Genomic DNA, 15211 nt, shown 5'->3' on the forward strand with positions numbered 1-15211 from the left:
TTACTAGTCTTGTTAAAGACTTTAAATAAGAAGCTTTACATTTGAAGCGTTGATTATTGACTAATGGGACATAGTGGGTGCTATGTACTGCTAATGGTGGCATGTGTGATGTGGTTGGCCCGTGCGACCTGTGGGCGCATTAGGGTTAGTTTTATCACTATTCTTATGGGACAGTTTCTAATAGGTAAAGGGAAATAAATAAAGCTGATAGAGGGCAGAAGTAACTGTATTTAAGGAATTCTTGTCCAATAGGTAAAACTACTAACTCAGCCGTCTATAAGTTTGAGACCAGGCTGTATCTCGTGAATCATTATTAGACATAAGATTGTTTTACGGATTTTAGTATTTCTGTTGCCGATAAAACAACAATTCGAAATCAAAATGGAGGTCAAACAATGATTGGTACAGACATAAATACATAATTTTTTTGTTTTTTTAATTTCTTTCAAGTATGCCTACTTGTAAGGAACCCTCAGTCTCAAACTTGATCGATTTATTGCTTGTTACCATTTAGGGAGCTGTCATCAGAAGTCAACAAATATAAGATGAATGTTTGTGAGTATGTTAAACAACGGGCTTCCCAGCCTTTACCAACTGTTTTGGAGTCAGCCTCCAGTCTGACCGAATGCAGATAAGTATAAGTGTTTTACAAGGAGCAACTGCCTGTCTGACCTCCAAACCCAGTTACCTGGGCGATACGCAGCAGACTGGTTGTCAGATTTTCTGCTATATTAAGGTATCAAACCTTTGACCTCCTTTTGCGACAGTCAAAGATGTGTAAATAGTAGCCGGGACCCATTACACGGCGTAGTGGTAACCGAACTTCATTATTTAGAGTGGCACGTACGGATAGGAAAAAATACATAATTATGATTAATTGTTGAAACTATTCAAGTGGATATTCAATTTTTGATGGTATGTAAACAGTTCAGATTAAATCAAACTAAACTCGTATAGTAAAAGAAAATAAAGACTATTTCAAAACGTACAGAAGCTCAACGCCGGACTCCGGACATCGGCCATTAGAATCAAATTGAGGACATTGAATTAAAAACATTGGCCTTTGCCCAGTCATAGGACAGTATATTATAATAATAAATAAGTCGCAGAAAAGACCTCCCAGCACCGTCACATATAATTTATCTGTGCTGAATGACGTCACGGCGCAGGTTATTTTAAGTGTGCCGTACGACTGGCATTGTTTGCAGTTTATAGCTAATAACACTGTTCTCTCGGACACCTATGTTTTATTTCACAGTTGACACGCCATTTTTATAGCCTATTCACAGGTTTGAAACAAGTGATGGGTACTTAGAGAGTCTAGAACGCGCTGTGGTCTGTGGTTAGCACTGAAATATGGTAAGAAGTTCATTAAACACGTTTTAATGTGTTGTTTTAGAATTGAGTAATGACTTTTTGAAATGTGAGCGTTAACATAAATGATTTATTTTTGTAAATAGGTATTGACAGGTATACTGACTCTCTTACCTACGCATTTTCTTGTAGTATTTGTATGAGCGCGTGTACTTTCTTAGAAAAAGATTGGCTAAGGTCTATTCCTTCCCAAGCTTTCTTGGTTATCTCGTCGTAACACAGTAGTCAACTAGATGCCATATTTTACAAAGAGTAATCTATATCTTTATCTTTTTTTATATATATCTTTATCTATATACTAATATATCAAGCTAAAGGGTTTGTTTGTTTGAACACGCTAATCTCATGAACTACTGGCTCAAATTCTTGTTGTTCTTGTCTTCTGTGTTGAATAGAGCATCCATCGAGGAAGGTTTTAGGCTCTATACCATCACGCTGCGACTAATAGGAGCGAAGATACAATGAAAAATGTGGAAAAAACAGGGAAAATTATTAATCTTCGAGAGATTCCATTCAAAAATTCCTAACTTATATCTTGTGTCCACGCGGACAAAGTCGCGGGCAACAGCTAGTTGTATATGACCTACACAATAGATGGGCTCAGGATTCTATTTTAATGTAGAGATGACTTTTTTTTGTGCACTTAAATCATCTTCTGCATCTGCCTTTTAGCCGTATTGGTCGGCTTTCAGTCACATCGAATGCAGTTAAATAACGTTTATCGTAATTTGCATGTAACGAATGCCTATCCGACCTCTTTTGCTATTTGTCTGGGTTAAACTGGGAACCAATAGTCAAACCGAATGATTGTAAATTTGAATGCAGAATGAAGGTTTTATTCTCAAGAGCTATCCCTTAAAAGGCAATTTATGGATCTGTTTAGTTCATTATGACCTAATTATCATGCAAACACTTGTACAAATGTATGTTAAATGTATAAGTTGACCTTCTTCAATGTATAATCGTACCTAATTAACAAATATAGGAAATTACAAATTACTTCTAAATGTTACGCGACTTAGAGCTAGCTGTGACAGCAGATGTCACTCGAGAGTAAAAAAAGTCTGTCTTAATCCCTTATCAGGTGGTTTCATACTGAATCTTTATTTTGAACAAGAAGATATAAGAAACATAAAAGAAAAATTATTCGCCTTTATTCTATAATTATGATTTTGTTTTTTTTTTTAAATTCCCTCATCTATACTTCTATACTCATATATAAAGCTTTAGAGTTTGTTTGATTGTTTGTTTGAACGCGCTAATCTTCTACCCACGGGGACGAAGTCGCGGGCAACAGCTAGTAAACTATATGTGTGATTGTGGTAATTTTTTAACGTAATCCATTAGGCCCTTTACTTTCAAAGACGTCAAAATGTCGGTGACTGTCCAAATCACCTAAGAAAAATGAACCTTTAGTTACTTTCAGAATACTTTGCATAATAAAAAATCTGTCACGGAGAACACACACAGACTGCACCCCGGTTTGCCGATAAATGAAACCAAATATTTTTGTTTTTTATTAATCCAAAAAGTATTTTTTTAGTTATTACTTTTATAAAAAAGCTTTAATCATAAAATGCATCTCTATTTTATCTATTACACGACACACTTAATTAGAACACAGTCTTCCTTTTTTACATTTGTTTTTTGTTTTACATAATTACCGATGTCAAATTGCCAGTAACAAGGTATTTATCATTTTAATGTATTTTATAGAGGCTTAAGTTGATTAGCCGTGTAACCCGTTCGCTAACATGCCATTCATAACGCCATAATGATGATTGTGAATGAGGTATTACGATAAGTATGTTGTAAGTAGTTTATCATTGTAGAATAGTTAGAATTCTATATGAATATCATCTTTGAAGTGTAACATAAGTGTTTTATTAGTATAGGGGGATGTTTTTTTAGCGTAATTGCTTTATTTCTGTTTCTTTTTAATAGGTACAAGATTTCTATAATCATAATTCGAGTTTGGATACAGCATTGACTGCTTTACCAGACTATAGCAAAATTTTCAGGGTGATTTATTTTATTTGGTAGGTTTTGAGTCTGTGGTTATAATAATCTGCCAGTCCTTCTAAAGACGCTAGATTTTATAAAGTATTTTATAATTGTACTTTTGAAAATTCCGATATTTAATATGTAGTAAAGCAAAGTTAAAACTTTACCAATATAAGTTATCAAGTATTAATCAAACCAACATTAATATATTTATTACTACTGACAGACTTTGACAGTCAACTGTCATAAACATTTTCATGATGAATAATGGAAAGAATTAATTAAAAACGGACAGACGTCAAAACTTGACGTGGTGTGAATAATTTTCGTAAACAAGTTGTTCAAAAAACTTTAATCGCAAAGACTTATACTTCATGTAGATACGTGTATCATGTATGTTTAAATCATAACAAATTAATAAAATTATAATCTGCCGGCTCATGATTAAGGACTCCGGTTGAGACTGAAACTAGTCGGGCTATCCTGATAAATACGCGTGAGTAAACCGCCCGGGCGCCCGTGCCGTGACGAATAACTTTAGAGCTTTTCTAACCTAAGTATAACTCTTGCTTACGGCAGTTAATTCGATTTTATCGCGTTCACAATAAAATGTGCGAAACGGAACACTTGACGAATGACGATCCATCAAGCTAAAATTATCGATAGCCAATCGATATCTATCATATTATGATCGACACACATCGCATCGTTAGCTGATGATGAGCGTAGTTCCTCTACAAGAATTCGCACAAGTGTCGGGTTCCAGAGAACTAACTCGATCTCTACTTGATCTCGACTCGATGCTAGCGGGAGTGAGCCTGATTTTGTACGAGGACTGCAGTTGCTGCCATTACATAGGGATGTACCAAGGTATAGCTGACGTAGACGTATCGATATCCGCTGCGCTACCGTTCGGCAGACGAAGTTTATGACCACGCGTTTTCCTTTAAATGGGATTTTTACGACGTTTTATAGATTGACAGATCTTGTTATAATTTATCTGAAAATACTAAAGCTGTAAACTTTTCCTAGCGAAAAATAGTGGTATGGATTTTTTAAAATATGGGATGTGTAATAAATATTGTTTTGTTTTGTTCTTAAATATTACATAGGTCATTTAATTTGTCTACGAGAATACTAAAGTGTTCGAGTTCAATATTGTGCAGTTTCAGAATACTGTGCAATGTTTTAATTACAGTTCCTGCAAATAAACATGTCAATTCGAGGAATTAATGGTAAATGATTGTTTTATGCAATTTTTTAAATCGTTGTTAGGTATTATTATTTTAATTTTGCGTTTATTTTACATCGTAACGGCACTTTCACCAAGAAAAAAAAAAAGGTTTTCATTTATATTTTCCAGTATTGATATATATTTTTAGACGTTTATGTACAAAACTAGTACCTATACATTCAACATGAAAAAATAGTTTCAAACCGGCAACGGGAAATAGTGCTGATGGTAGTTTAGCACAATATTGGGAATTCTATCATTATGACAGTGTATAGTATACCTGAAGCGGCGCATGTTCGCATCGCTACAAGTGCGCGGGCGGCGGCGAGGCGCGCTGCGTGGTGAGGGGCAGCGGCAGCAGGTGCGGCGCGTACTCCGGCGCCAGCACGTACCGCGGGCTGCAGCACATCGAGTACGAGCCCTTGCGCGCCTGCAGCTCCAGCAGCGAGCACAGCGAGCGCTCGTACAGCCGCCACTGGTGCACCACCCAGTGCGCTGGAATCGGACACCGACATTAACGATGACAGAAGCTCTTGGCTGAGGTAACTGCACCAGTCGACCCATCATAGATCTACATCTACGATCTACGCTTATCCAATAAGCGTAGATCTATGATGGGTGCTCGTGGCTAAGTTAACTGAATAGTAGTGTTATGATATGGCTGTTGAAGGGTACACAGGGTTATACCCTACCAAGGGTTTTGATTTCTATAACTTTGAACCATTGAACGACCAAGTCACAACTTTAACTGTGATAATACAGGAATCATAGAATGTAACCATACACAACTAAATAAGTTGACACAAATAAAAATCACTAGCACAGCTTACCATTATGTCTTGTAAAATAGAAAGACAATATCACAAGACGCAACTTCGCTTTTCTGTGTGAAACAATAACTAGACGACCAGGGAATGCATTAAGGCGATACCATTAAAACAATTACTTTTCTTCTATAGTCGGATAAAAATAATGTGATGTGATCAAAATAAGAATCGGAATTCTATCACTTCGGCCTGATAACTGTACTTCACTTTTTTTAATTTTCAGTTTGATAATTCAAATAGCCAGTATCATTATGGATAGAGATTCCTATTGTTATTTTAATCGTTTTTCATGTAACCTTGATTAGGATCGGTAAGCTCTCGCTCGCACCCATGGCTGTGTTGCTGTAAAATTAAAAAGAAAAAACATATTTGTGTTATGAATTTCGAGGTCGAAAAATAGTGACTCGCGACCCCACTCATGTCAGCTCATGATTACTGTATTTCGCTATTATCTATAGCTTTAGAATAATAAAAAGTATCTTTTGTATAAAGCATAATTTAGTATTTCTGTCACGAAACACATAATTATTATTCTCCATTCATCATGAACAAATTATAAAACTGAACATGAAATTCTATCGTAATTATGTAAAGTATGTTGAATAAATTCATAATCAATTATTTCGTGTTTGTAGCAAATAAATAAGAATTAAGATTATTTTAATTTATACATGGTAGTTCATCTTAGACCCTGACAAATTATAACCATGTTATTTCATGCAAAATGTTAGTACAATGGGCAACAGAAGTTGGTTAAAACATTTTGATATTTAAAACAACAGTGCACTAAAAAAAAATCCTTTTTTGTAAATAGTATTTATATTATTAGATTACTTTCACACCATTTTGGAAAAACTACACCTATGTACTAAACAAATGTTCGTGCGCATCACACAAATAGTTGTCCTGGGCGGGAATGAAACATGAACTCTTGTCTAGAACTCAGGGCCACAAACAACTAGACCACCAGTCTCTTATGAGTATCTACTATAAAACGAACACGCAGTTTTTCTTTCAGAACAGTACTAGTACCTACCTAACCAAAAAAAATAATAGAAATTAAAAGGCAGCCTCTTGTTTCCAGTAACTGTATCCATAGCCAAGTCATCATTAACGAAGTGTAAATACTTTAACATCAAACCGATACACTTCAAACTATTTATTAGACCTCATTCGTTCAATTTATGATACGATAAAGAATGAACGAATTTGGAAGTCAAGTCGTACGGAGCCCGCGGCGACGGGATACACGTCACACGCAAGTATTCAATTTAATATAGACCGATTTTTACAAAAATAAAAGCAGTGATTTACTAATAAAATTAGCATAGTTTTCGTGTAAAGAGTATATTAGTATTATATTCTTTTTTGACTTCAGTGGCGGTCAGCGGTAGTCTTCATGTTCCCATAAAGCTGAATTATCCGAAACAGATGTTCCGTCATAAAAAGTAAAGACCCCAGTTTAAGTGTTAACAAGCAAGATATGTTTGAGGTGAATTTATTTAAAAGAAGACGTTATAATTGTTTTAAAATTTGTCATCTTGACTGTACGTATAGATAAGAGGTTACGGTCAACACTAAATCTAATATTCGAGACGTGTTACGGGTAAGAAACCCCGCGTAGTGCAAGCATTTCTGTGACCCATTAATGCTTGTTCTGAGTCTGGGTATCGTTGCGCTGTGAGTTCTAAAAAAATATAATAATATGCTCTCTCTAAACTAGACGTAATTTTTACTTTACATTTGTATACTTTAACGACAATGTTCGCGCTAAAGCTCTGATCATTGGAAAATATATTGGAGTGCAAATAAAATGTATAGACGCCATTATTTTATAGATTTTATTTCCCAAGAATACTTGAGATAAGTGCTTTCCGAGGTACGTACATTGTACACATATTCACCGATTCATTGCATGTTTTTACAAGAGCTTTCCAATAATAATGTACTGCTTAAACTAGCCTTGAACTATAAACAATTCTCCTGTTACTTGTTCAAAAATCTCACTGAACTGAACAAAAAGCTTTAAATCAAGAAAAACGTAAAGGTTTCGATCCAAAACGCCGTTAAACATCAAAAAACTTGATATCATAAATTGTGATGGATCAAACTGACATAGAGACATGTCAACCCTGCCTTCACACAAGATAAAGACATTTTGACACGTCAATAAAAATGCGAAGACGCCAAGAATAACTTGTTCCTTATTTTGGAATTCACGAGCGACGAATTTTTTAGTTGTAAACGCATTTCGCGCTTGTTTTTAGTTGGTATTTCGGATATGAATTTCTCTACAAATCTTTTTATTTCAGGTGTATCACATGTTTGCCCATACTTTTGTCTTCAAGCGATATTTTTGTGGTAATCAATAGATATTGGACTTACAAAAAAATACGTTTTCGAAACGTTTAACACCTCAGTTAGTGCCGTGAGGAGTAAATTAGTATGTCACTCACTCAAGTTGTATTCCCTACAAGAAATTAATAAATTATGTTTTACTCTGCCGTGCAAAATTTCTTCATTATTTTTTCTTATACACACGTTGATGTAAATATCTATAAACGAGTAATTTCTCAAACACTTAGCGTACTTATCTCAATGGGAAGAAGTGACAAAACAAATGATGGAGATTGCGCACTTGGGGTTCATCATCATCATCATCATCAACCCATCTCAGTCCAATGCTGGACATAGGCCTCTCCAATATCACGCTACTGAGCTTGATCTTCAGCTCTTCTCCTCCAATCCCTGCCCACTAGGTTACTCTTAATATCATCGCCAACTTGGCTACAGGGAACCTTACTCTACATTGCCAAGGCTTGTCACCGTAAAAGTATATTAATAACCTACATAACCTTAATTTTCAACAAAATAAAAACTTAAACCTTACTAAAGTTTATAATTTAACTGATAATATCTGATCCTAACACCTTGTTGCTGTAAATTAGGTTTAATGATGGTTAAACACCTGTCATCATCAGATCAATGATTTGGTACTAACAAAATGGCGGTCAGGATGATAAACTTTTAGAGTGAATGATTACAGGTTTTTAATATTATGTGAATATAATATTCAGTAATTTATTAGTTATAGTCATGCAGATTTGGTAATTGAATCTGTTTTAAGGGTTAAGATACGGTGGATATAGCTTCAGCCCTATAATTTTCCTTTTTATTAAGACGATTAATGGCTTTGAGCATTATGGCATGGGTACCCAGAAGTAGGACTACGCATGCAAAGAATTTTGTTTTAATTTTTTTTATTCCTGAATCGGCAGTTTGTGTCAATTTCCTGCCATTTGCCATATCATCTACAGCGATTAGCATACTGTCAGCAGTTTACTTTGGCGGCAAAATTCTGATGGTTTTTCTTCGCCTTGGGTACTTCGGACCAACATAGCCTTCCCCGTACAATTACTGTCCACAGCTACTTTAATAACCAATTTTCATAAAACTGGAACTAACGACCATCCTTAAATTTCAATTAATATATTACTTACTCGAGAATCGCTGTAAAGCATTATCCTGTTTTTTCCACCCCCTGTTTTACTTCTTAGTAACGAAGTTTCATAACGATCGGTTAAGTATTTTGGCATTAACAAAGTTACATTCACATTTATAATATTAGTAAGGATTGATTTTTGTGTAAAAAAACGTTTAAATAATATTCTTTAATGTATCACTTCAGGGCACGCGGAGGCAAGTATCACCATTTTATAAAACGATATAGTTGTAGTTGTGGGAGCGAGAGAGCGCACTATACTCTGTAGAGCGCCGTCTCATTCCTTGTCATCTTGCCGCCTATTCAGATTAAATGCCTGTGCGTGACTCCGGCACTAATTCGTGTTATACTTTGAAGCGTCGGTTTCTTTGTAAGTGAAATTGCAGATATAAATCAGTGTTGAGATATAAATTATACTATTTTATAGTCAGCTTTCTTCGACCGGATAGCTGAGTAGTTCACTAGTATTTAAGCCTTCGAATGGTTTGAAAGTAGGCTTGGTTTAAAATTTATATAAATTGTCTTTTATTTACTGTGTTTCCACAATGCCTTGTTTTTGTAAAGTGTACCTATATATTGACATCATCATCATCATCCACAGCCTCTGTCCTCTCATTACTGGGCATAGGCCTCCATATTTTCGTGCCATTTTCTACTGTCCTGTACCAACCTCGTCCAGACTCTCGACTACCGTTACCGAGACTTTTTGCTCCCGAACGTCCGACACTTCTTTTGCCTTGCCTTGGGCACCACCTGCCGTCACTTCATCAGCTCCATTTCAACCTCGTTACTGAGGAACCGAAGTACCAATATTGACATATTCTATGTATTTTATCAACACGAGAATGAAAGTATAACACTTAAGATCACCATTCACGGACTTGCGTTCAATTATACGTAATTATTGCTTAACAGATTAGCACTAATAAATAAAAGATAGGAATGCACTGTTTAGTCTCTTCCTGGTTAAGTACAATCACTGACAAAATGTCAAGGCCATTTATCATATCAATAACCGTATCATTACTATCATTTGCTTGTTCATACACTGTGTACACTTAATAACGCTGTGTGTCACTGTACTCGATGTAATTACATATTGGGGGCTACTAAAGAGCACTCGATGTAAATATGTTTATCGTGGACAGCCAAGCAGAAAGTGTCTAATGCTAACTGCGAACTATCATTAAAAATCTGTCAAGTGCAAGAGGGTTTCGTACAAAAATTGTCAGAAATATTATGCTAGTACCAATCTTTGTTTAAGCTTGATTTAGATTTTCGAGACAATAGAAATAAATTATCAGTGAAAATGTTAAATATGAACTGAGATACAGCTTGGTGATAGATGGAAAGAAAGACAGATAGCCGAGCCTTACTAATGAATTCCGTTTTGCCATTTGGGTACGCAACCCTAAGAATCATACGTCCAATTATGAATTTGAAGTCACGCAAATTACGCGGCATTTAATAATACTTATTGTCAGTTATTGTACCAGAAAATGAAACAATAAATGTTAACACACTAACTCTATTGTCTACACAGGGATAAATTAAGAGTCATTAATATAACTAGAATCGATCTAGTAAACTTATTAGCCAGCACATGTAAGACACATCTCAAAATAACACAGAATGGTAACTATCAAAATAAGGAAGCTAACCATAAAATAAGCGACCGAATAGCAACAAGTATGCAACATTGTCGCCGCGATGCATATTTAAATCTCCAACGTAATGCCACTATCAAACTATATCTATTTTTATTGCATCACCCACACAACTTCAATATTTCATATCAACGAAGATTAAACTCTATATCCTGCCGAATAAAATCTAATATAACTTGTATCAAAATGCTGTTCGCACTTATTCGTTTTATGAAATAACACTAGTGTGCAATAGTCGTGTCAATGATACAACTGCCAACTCATAAGCAGTTTGTACGTACCAACCACGTGCCGAAGTATTTATACATGTAGACACGATGCAAAAGTACACTCCAGTTTAATCTGACCCCTTTGATTACGATCTAAAGCGTCTGATACTCGTGATAATGTATTAGCGGAGGGGAGTGGGGGAGGTCAACAATGCTGGCCAGTTTTCTACATGAAGATAGAAATTGTTGCATGTGTCCGATAAGGTTTTATTGTTCAAAGATTAATTGCATAGTGATATTTAACATCCGTCTGTTATAATAAGGTCATAAAATTGTAATAGCTGTCACAGCTTCCTGTTCGATACTATATTATGCAATATCGGTTTCTATACTTAGGTTTTGACGCAAAGGAAACCAAGAAGCCTGAATCTTGACGTGAGAAGATAAATCTCTGTATTCTATTGCATTATTTGTAGTTGTGATGTCTCAATTAAGCGAGTGTGCGCAGTAAATCGTGGTCGCGACTGTTAATTGAATACGATATACGAGTTTTTGAAGGTGCTCACGATAAGGCGTGTCAACCCGAGGTGATTTATCGTGTAATTAGTACTGGACAATGTATTTCGACGCCTTAGAAACAGATACTAGAAGGATGGGCATTATATCAAATGATTAACAAGTTCTAGTGGAATTGTAGCGTCAAAATCGAACAATGTGATGAAACAAGCGTTTAGTTTAGACATATATTAATTTTAACGTGAAGAAGCGACAGATATTCTTTAATTTGACCTTAAAATATGCAGTATTCGTTGTCAAATTGAAAAAACGTCAAAATGTGTAAATCGGTTAAGCTGTTGCTGAGTTCATTGAACACAAACAAAAAAGTTTCGATTTGGTATCATTTGAAGAAGAAAGAAGCGCTTTTTTAAATTGTTTTTTTTTTTAATTTGGCGCTATTTTATTTTATTATATTAAGGATGAATGTTACAGGAACTGAGTCATATTGAAATAGAAGCCAGGTCAAATAAGTTCCAAATAGTTTCTATACGCAGACAGTTCGCTACTCGTAACTAATACAGTTCTTGGTTTATTTGTTTTAGCTATTTTAGTGCACTACTTAGCTTAATATGAAATACCGAATATATTTAGTCAGAAGTGATCACGCGGTCCGTAAAGTAGTTATGTACCGTATATCTCTTTGGAGCAGAGGTTGCAAACCTTTTCTTAAGGTCTTTTTTTTATTTATTTTGTGAAATACGAAATTAAGCTGTTTTGTAAAGTATTTTGGTGGATAATTTATTTGAATTACTGTCTTTAATATGTCACACGTATCATAGGTAAGCGACTTAACTTTAATACGTTTTTAATGCCTATCTATCGCTGCTTTACTCTTGAATAGTACATATAGCAAATTGACTTATAAATAATTGGCATTATTTTTATGTTATACCATTTACAATGCAAAACATTTTAATAGGTTACGTGTCCAAAATATTATACTGCATACCGTAGACGACATCACGACAGACATGCCAATGGTTGACCATCCCTGATCTAGATTTTGTTCTCGTCTCGTAAGACTTAAACCCGTCAATTACAAATCTATATCAGTTATCTAGCTGTAGTATTTATAACAAAGCAGCAAGGTCTATTTTTGATTGACTCGATATCAATCGTGTGATCGAGTGATAGACAGTTGCATTTGTATTTGTCATTTTGATGAAAGAGCGATTAAGATTTTCTATCACCGTTTAATTAGCCACTAATATTTAAGATTCAAGTGTTATGGCCTTGAAATTCAAATACAGGCGTTGAAAGCATACAGGCGCTGCCTAGATTCCGTAATAAAAAATAAAAATTCGGTCAAGATTGAGTTGTATTCCTGTTTGAAGGAATTCGTATTATCAAACTGCCAAATCCTTATTTTTTTATTTGTTACTTTAAACCACAGAATATTTAAGCACTAAAAATAACTCAGTTAATTTTCAGAAATACAAAATGGTACATATATCAATGTTTTATCAGTACCAACTACGATTATTTGAAGAAATATTTTCAAAAATAGCACATACGTCTTTTAAATATACATGACAATAAAATAAACATACCTATACCATTTAATACTACACATTAACGCCATACAATTTATATAATCCTAATTACCTGGTTACAAGACTGGCGTTACAACACAAGATAACGGAACTGAGTGCCGATACAAATTAACTCCACGTGTAACAAGACTAGGAGATCATTTATAACTATAGACATAACTATACCGAATACCGTGGAAGCATTGTATAGTTAAAAGTGAGACAAGTTTTTTCTTTTGCTTTTTCCTCAATCATTATTGTTGTGTAGTCGCTTTGTCACTATGTTAACACGAACATTTCTTCGGGATAGTTCTATTTGTGTAATTATGTTACTAGTGGACTCCTTGGGTGTCTTTGCGCATGTCATTGCGACACAAGGTGAAAAAATAAATATTAGTGACTATGATACTTAGTGCGGGAGTCGATTTTTTTGTTTGTTATTTTTTCCAACTGCGTATTTTTGTGCCCGAGTTTATAAGATATGGCCTCCCTGGCAATCAGTCAGCAATGCTTTATTAATAGGGTCTATTCCTAGGCTGTATCTATTGAACCGTGGTTGCTAGACAGTTTTTCATAGATGATGTATATCTATTGCCGCTATAGCAACAAATACTAAAATTAAAGATGGAGTAACGAAAAGTAGTGGCCGTCTTCCATTCTTTCTGATGCGTCTTTATTTAGCCTATTCGGACGGAACCTTCAGCATCGTTAGTCCGACTCGCACTTGAACTATATTCATCACTTTCTGTTTTTCAATTCTGCAATCACTTGGAAAAGTCTAAAATAGTAAGTGATATCGGTCTTTTATTTATCTTATTATAATATTCAACACGTAATATCCGACATATAATTACATAATATCCCTGCAAGTCATTTCAACAATTATGCCTTGTGTCACAAGAAATAGTTATCTATATCAAGGTAATAAGTCACAATTTTAGATAATCTTGATAGGCAGACACACAAAGTTGCAGACTCAAATACCAAGTCCTAAAATTCCATCTCTTAAATATGAATATCATTCATCGTTCTAATCTATTCTGGAATTTTCTAGAAAAAAGCTACCCATCCATTTTGGTGGACATTGATCGGCACACCGAGGGTCCCAGGCTAATTGATATCCTATTAGTTATTAACTAGCTAGACAGACTGGACCACGACTAGATTTCAGGCTAAACGTTTTTAATTTTTCAGCTAATTAATCAAAAAGGATATATTTTAAGGATTTATTTAGTGGTGGTGTTTAGAATTGAAAGATTGGAGCTGTTGGATATACTTAGACACCTGACATTCAGACACTATTGGTTATGGTACCATACTCATGACAGTATGAGAAACCAGCAATGCTAAGCGACACAGCGGCTCTTTTGCCATTCCAAAAAAAGAACATTTTTTATTCATACCGGACTTGTAGTTGTTGAGATAAGAGTGTTCAAACAATAAATACCAAAAAATCTGCGTGTACTTGAAATAAATTGATTTTTTTACAGTATCAGAGATGCATCAAGAAAATATATTTTAATTTACGTGTATATTAATTGACAGTCATGAGGCAATGATCAATTGAATACCAATACTTTCAATTGGTTCTGACAATAATTGAGATATCGACCGCTGAGTCTGACCAACTTACGATATTTATTTTTACACCAAGTTTTAATAGCGGCCGTTTTTTGAAGGTCAAATGGTTTTTATTGATACAATACGATTGAGGTTATGTGATACATGTAAGGTAGGATTTACCTAAAAGTAAAAACTTATCACACAAGTAGTTTATGTGTGTGAATGTTTTTTATTTCTTCACGTTCAAACGGCTGGACCGATTGCAATAAAATTAAGTTTATTAAGTATGTGACACTTTGTTCTAACACAGGCTTGTATCCGTCTGCGTGATAGGAAGGTAATGTTTTTGCAGCTAAATTATCGTGAGGCCACACGGCCAGAAACAGCTAGTTTAGTCAAAGTATACAATAGTAATTCAGATGCATTCGATCAACGCTATATTTATAATATACCTAATATTATAATCATAAATATAAAAATTGTATGAAACTTATTATAAACTTCAAACAACATTGTATGCAATCAACTGGTGATTTAATATCCGACAAATTAATAAAATATTACATTACCTTGTATTTTCACAAAGCACAAAAGACGTCTGTAGTCTGTACCTTATCAAGGCACGATAAAAATTAAAACAAGTGAGGTTTTGTTCTTAAAAGTCAGTTTTTGAACTGTAATACAATGTTGTAAAGATACAGAATGTCATTGACATATAATAGATTTGTAAACAAATAAAAC

The 15211-nt window shown here is 34.7% G+C and overlaps 1 protein-coding gene across 4 annotated transcripts in view; it reads right to left on the reverse strand.

The window, feature by feature from the left end:
• Positions 1-3319: 3319 nt before the first annotated feature.
• Positions 3320-15211, reverse strand: part of LOC113498839 — a 53604-nt gene continuing 41712 nt past the window's right edge. For 3 of the 4 annotated variants that reach the window (XR_003401044.1, XR_003401042.1, XR_003401043.1), the window contains exon 3: positions 5025-5107. Coding sequence is in view for 1 of the 4 variants with exons in the window: in XM_026878981.1 (XP_026734782.1) it covers positions 4917-5107 (191 nt within the window). In the remaining 3 variants the exon portion in view is untranslated. Of the gene's footprint in view, positions 5108-15211 lie in introns of all 4 variants that reach the window. The other variant, XM_026878981.1, reaches the window with a different exon arrangement.

This window comes from Trichoplusia ni, chromosome 11 (genome assembly GCF_003590095.1).
Source record: "Trichoplusia ni isolate ovarian cell line Hi5 chromosome 11, tn1, whole genome shotgun sequence".
Lineage (NCBI taxonomy): Eukaryota > Metazoa > Arthropoda > Insecta > Lepidoptera > Noctuidae > Trichoplusia > Trichoplusia ni.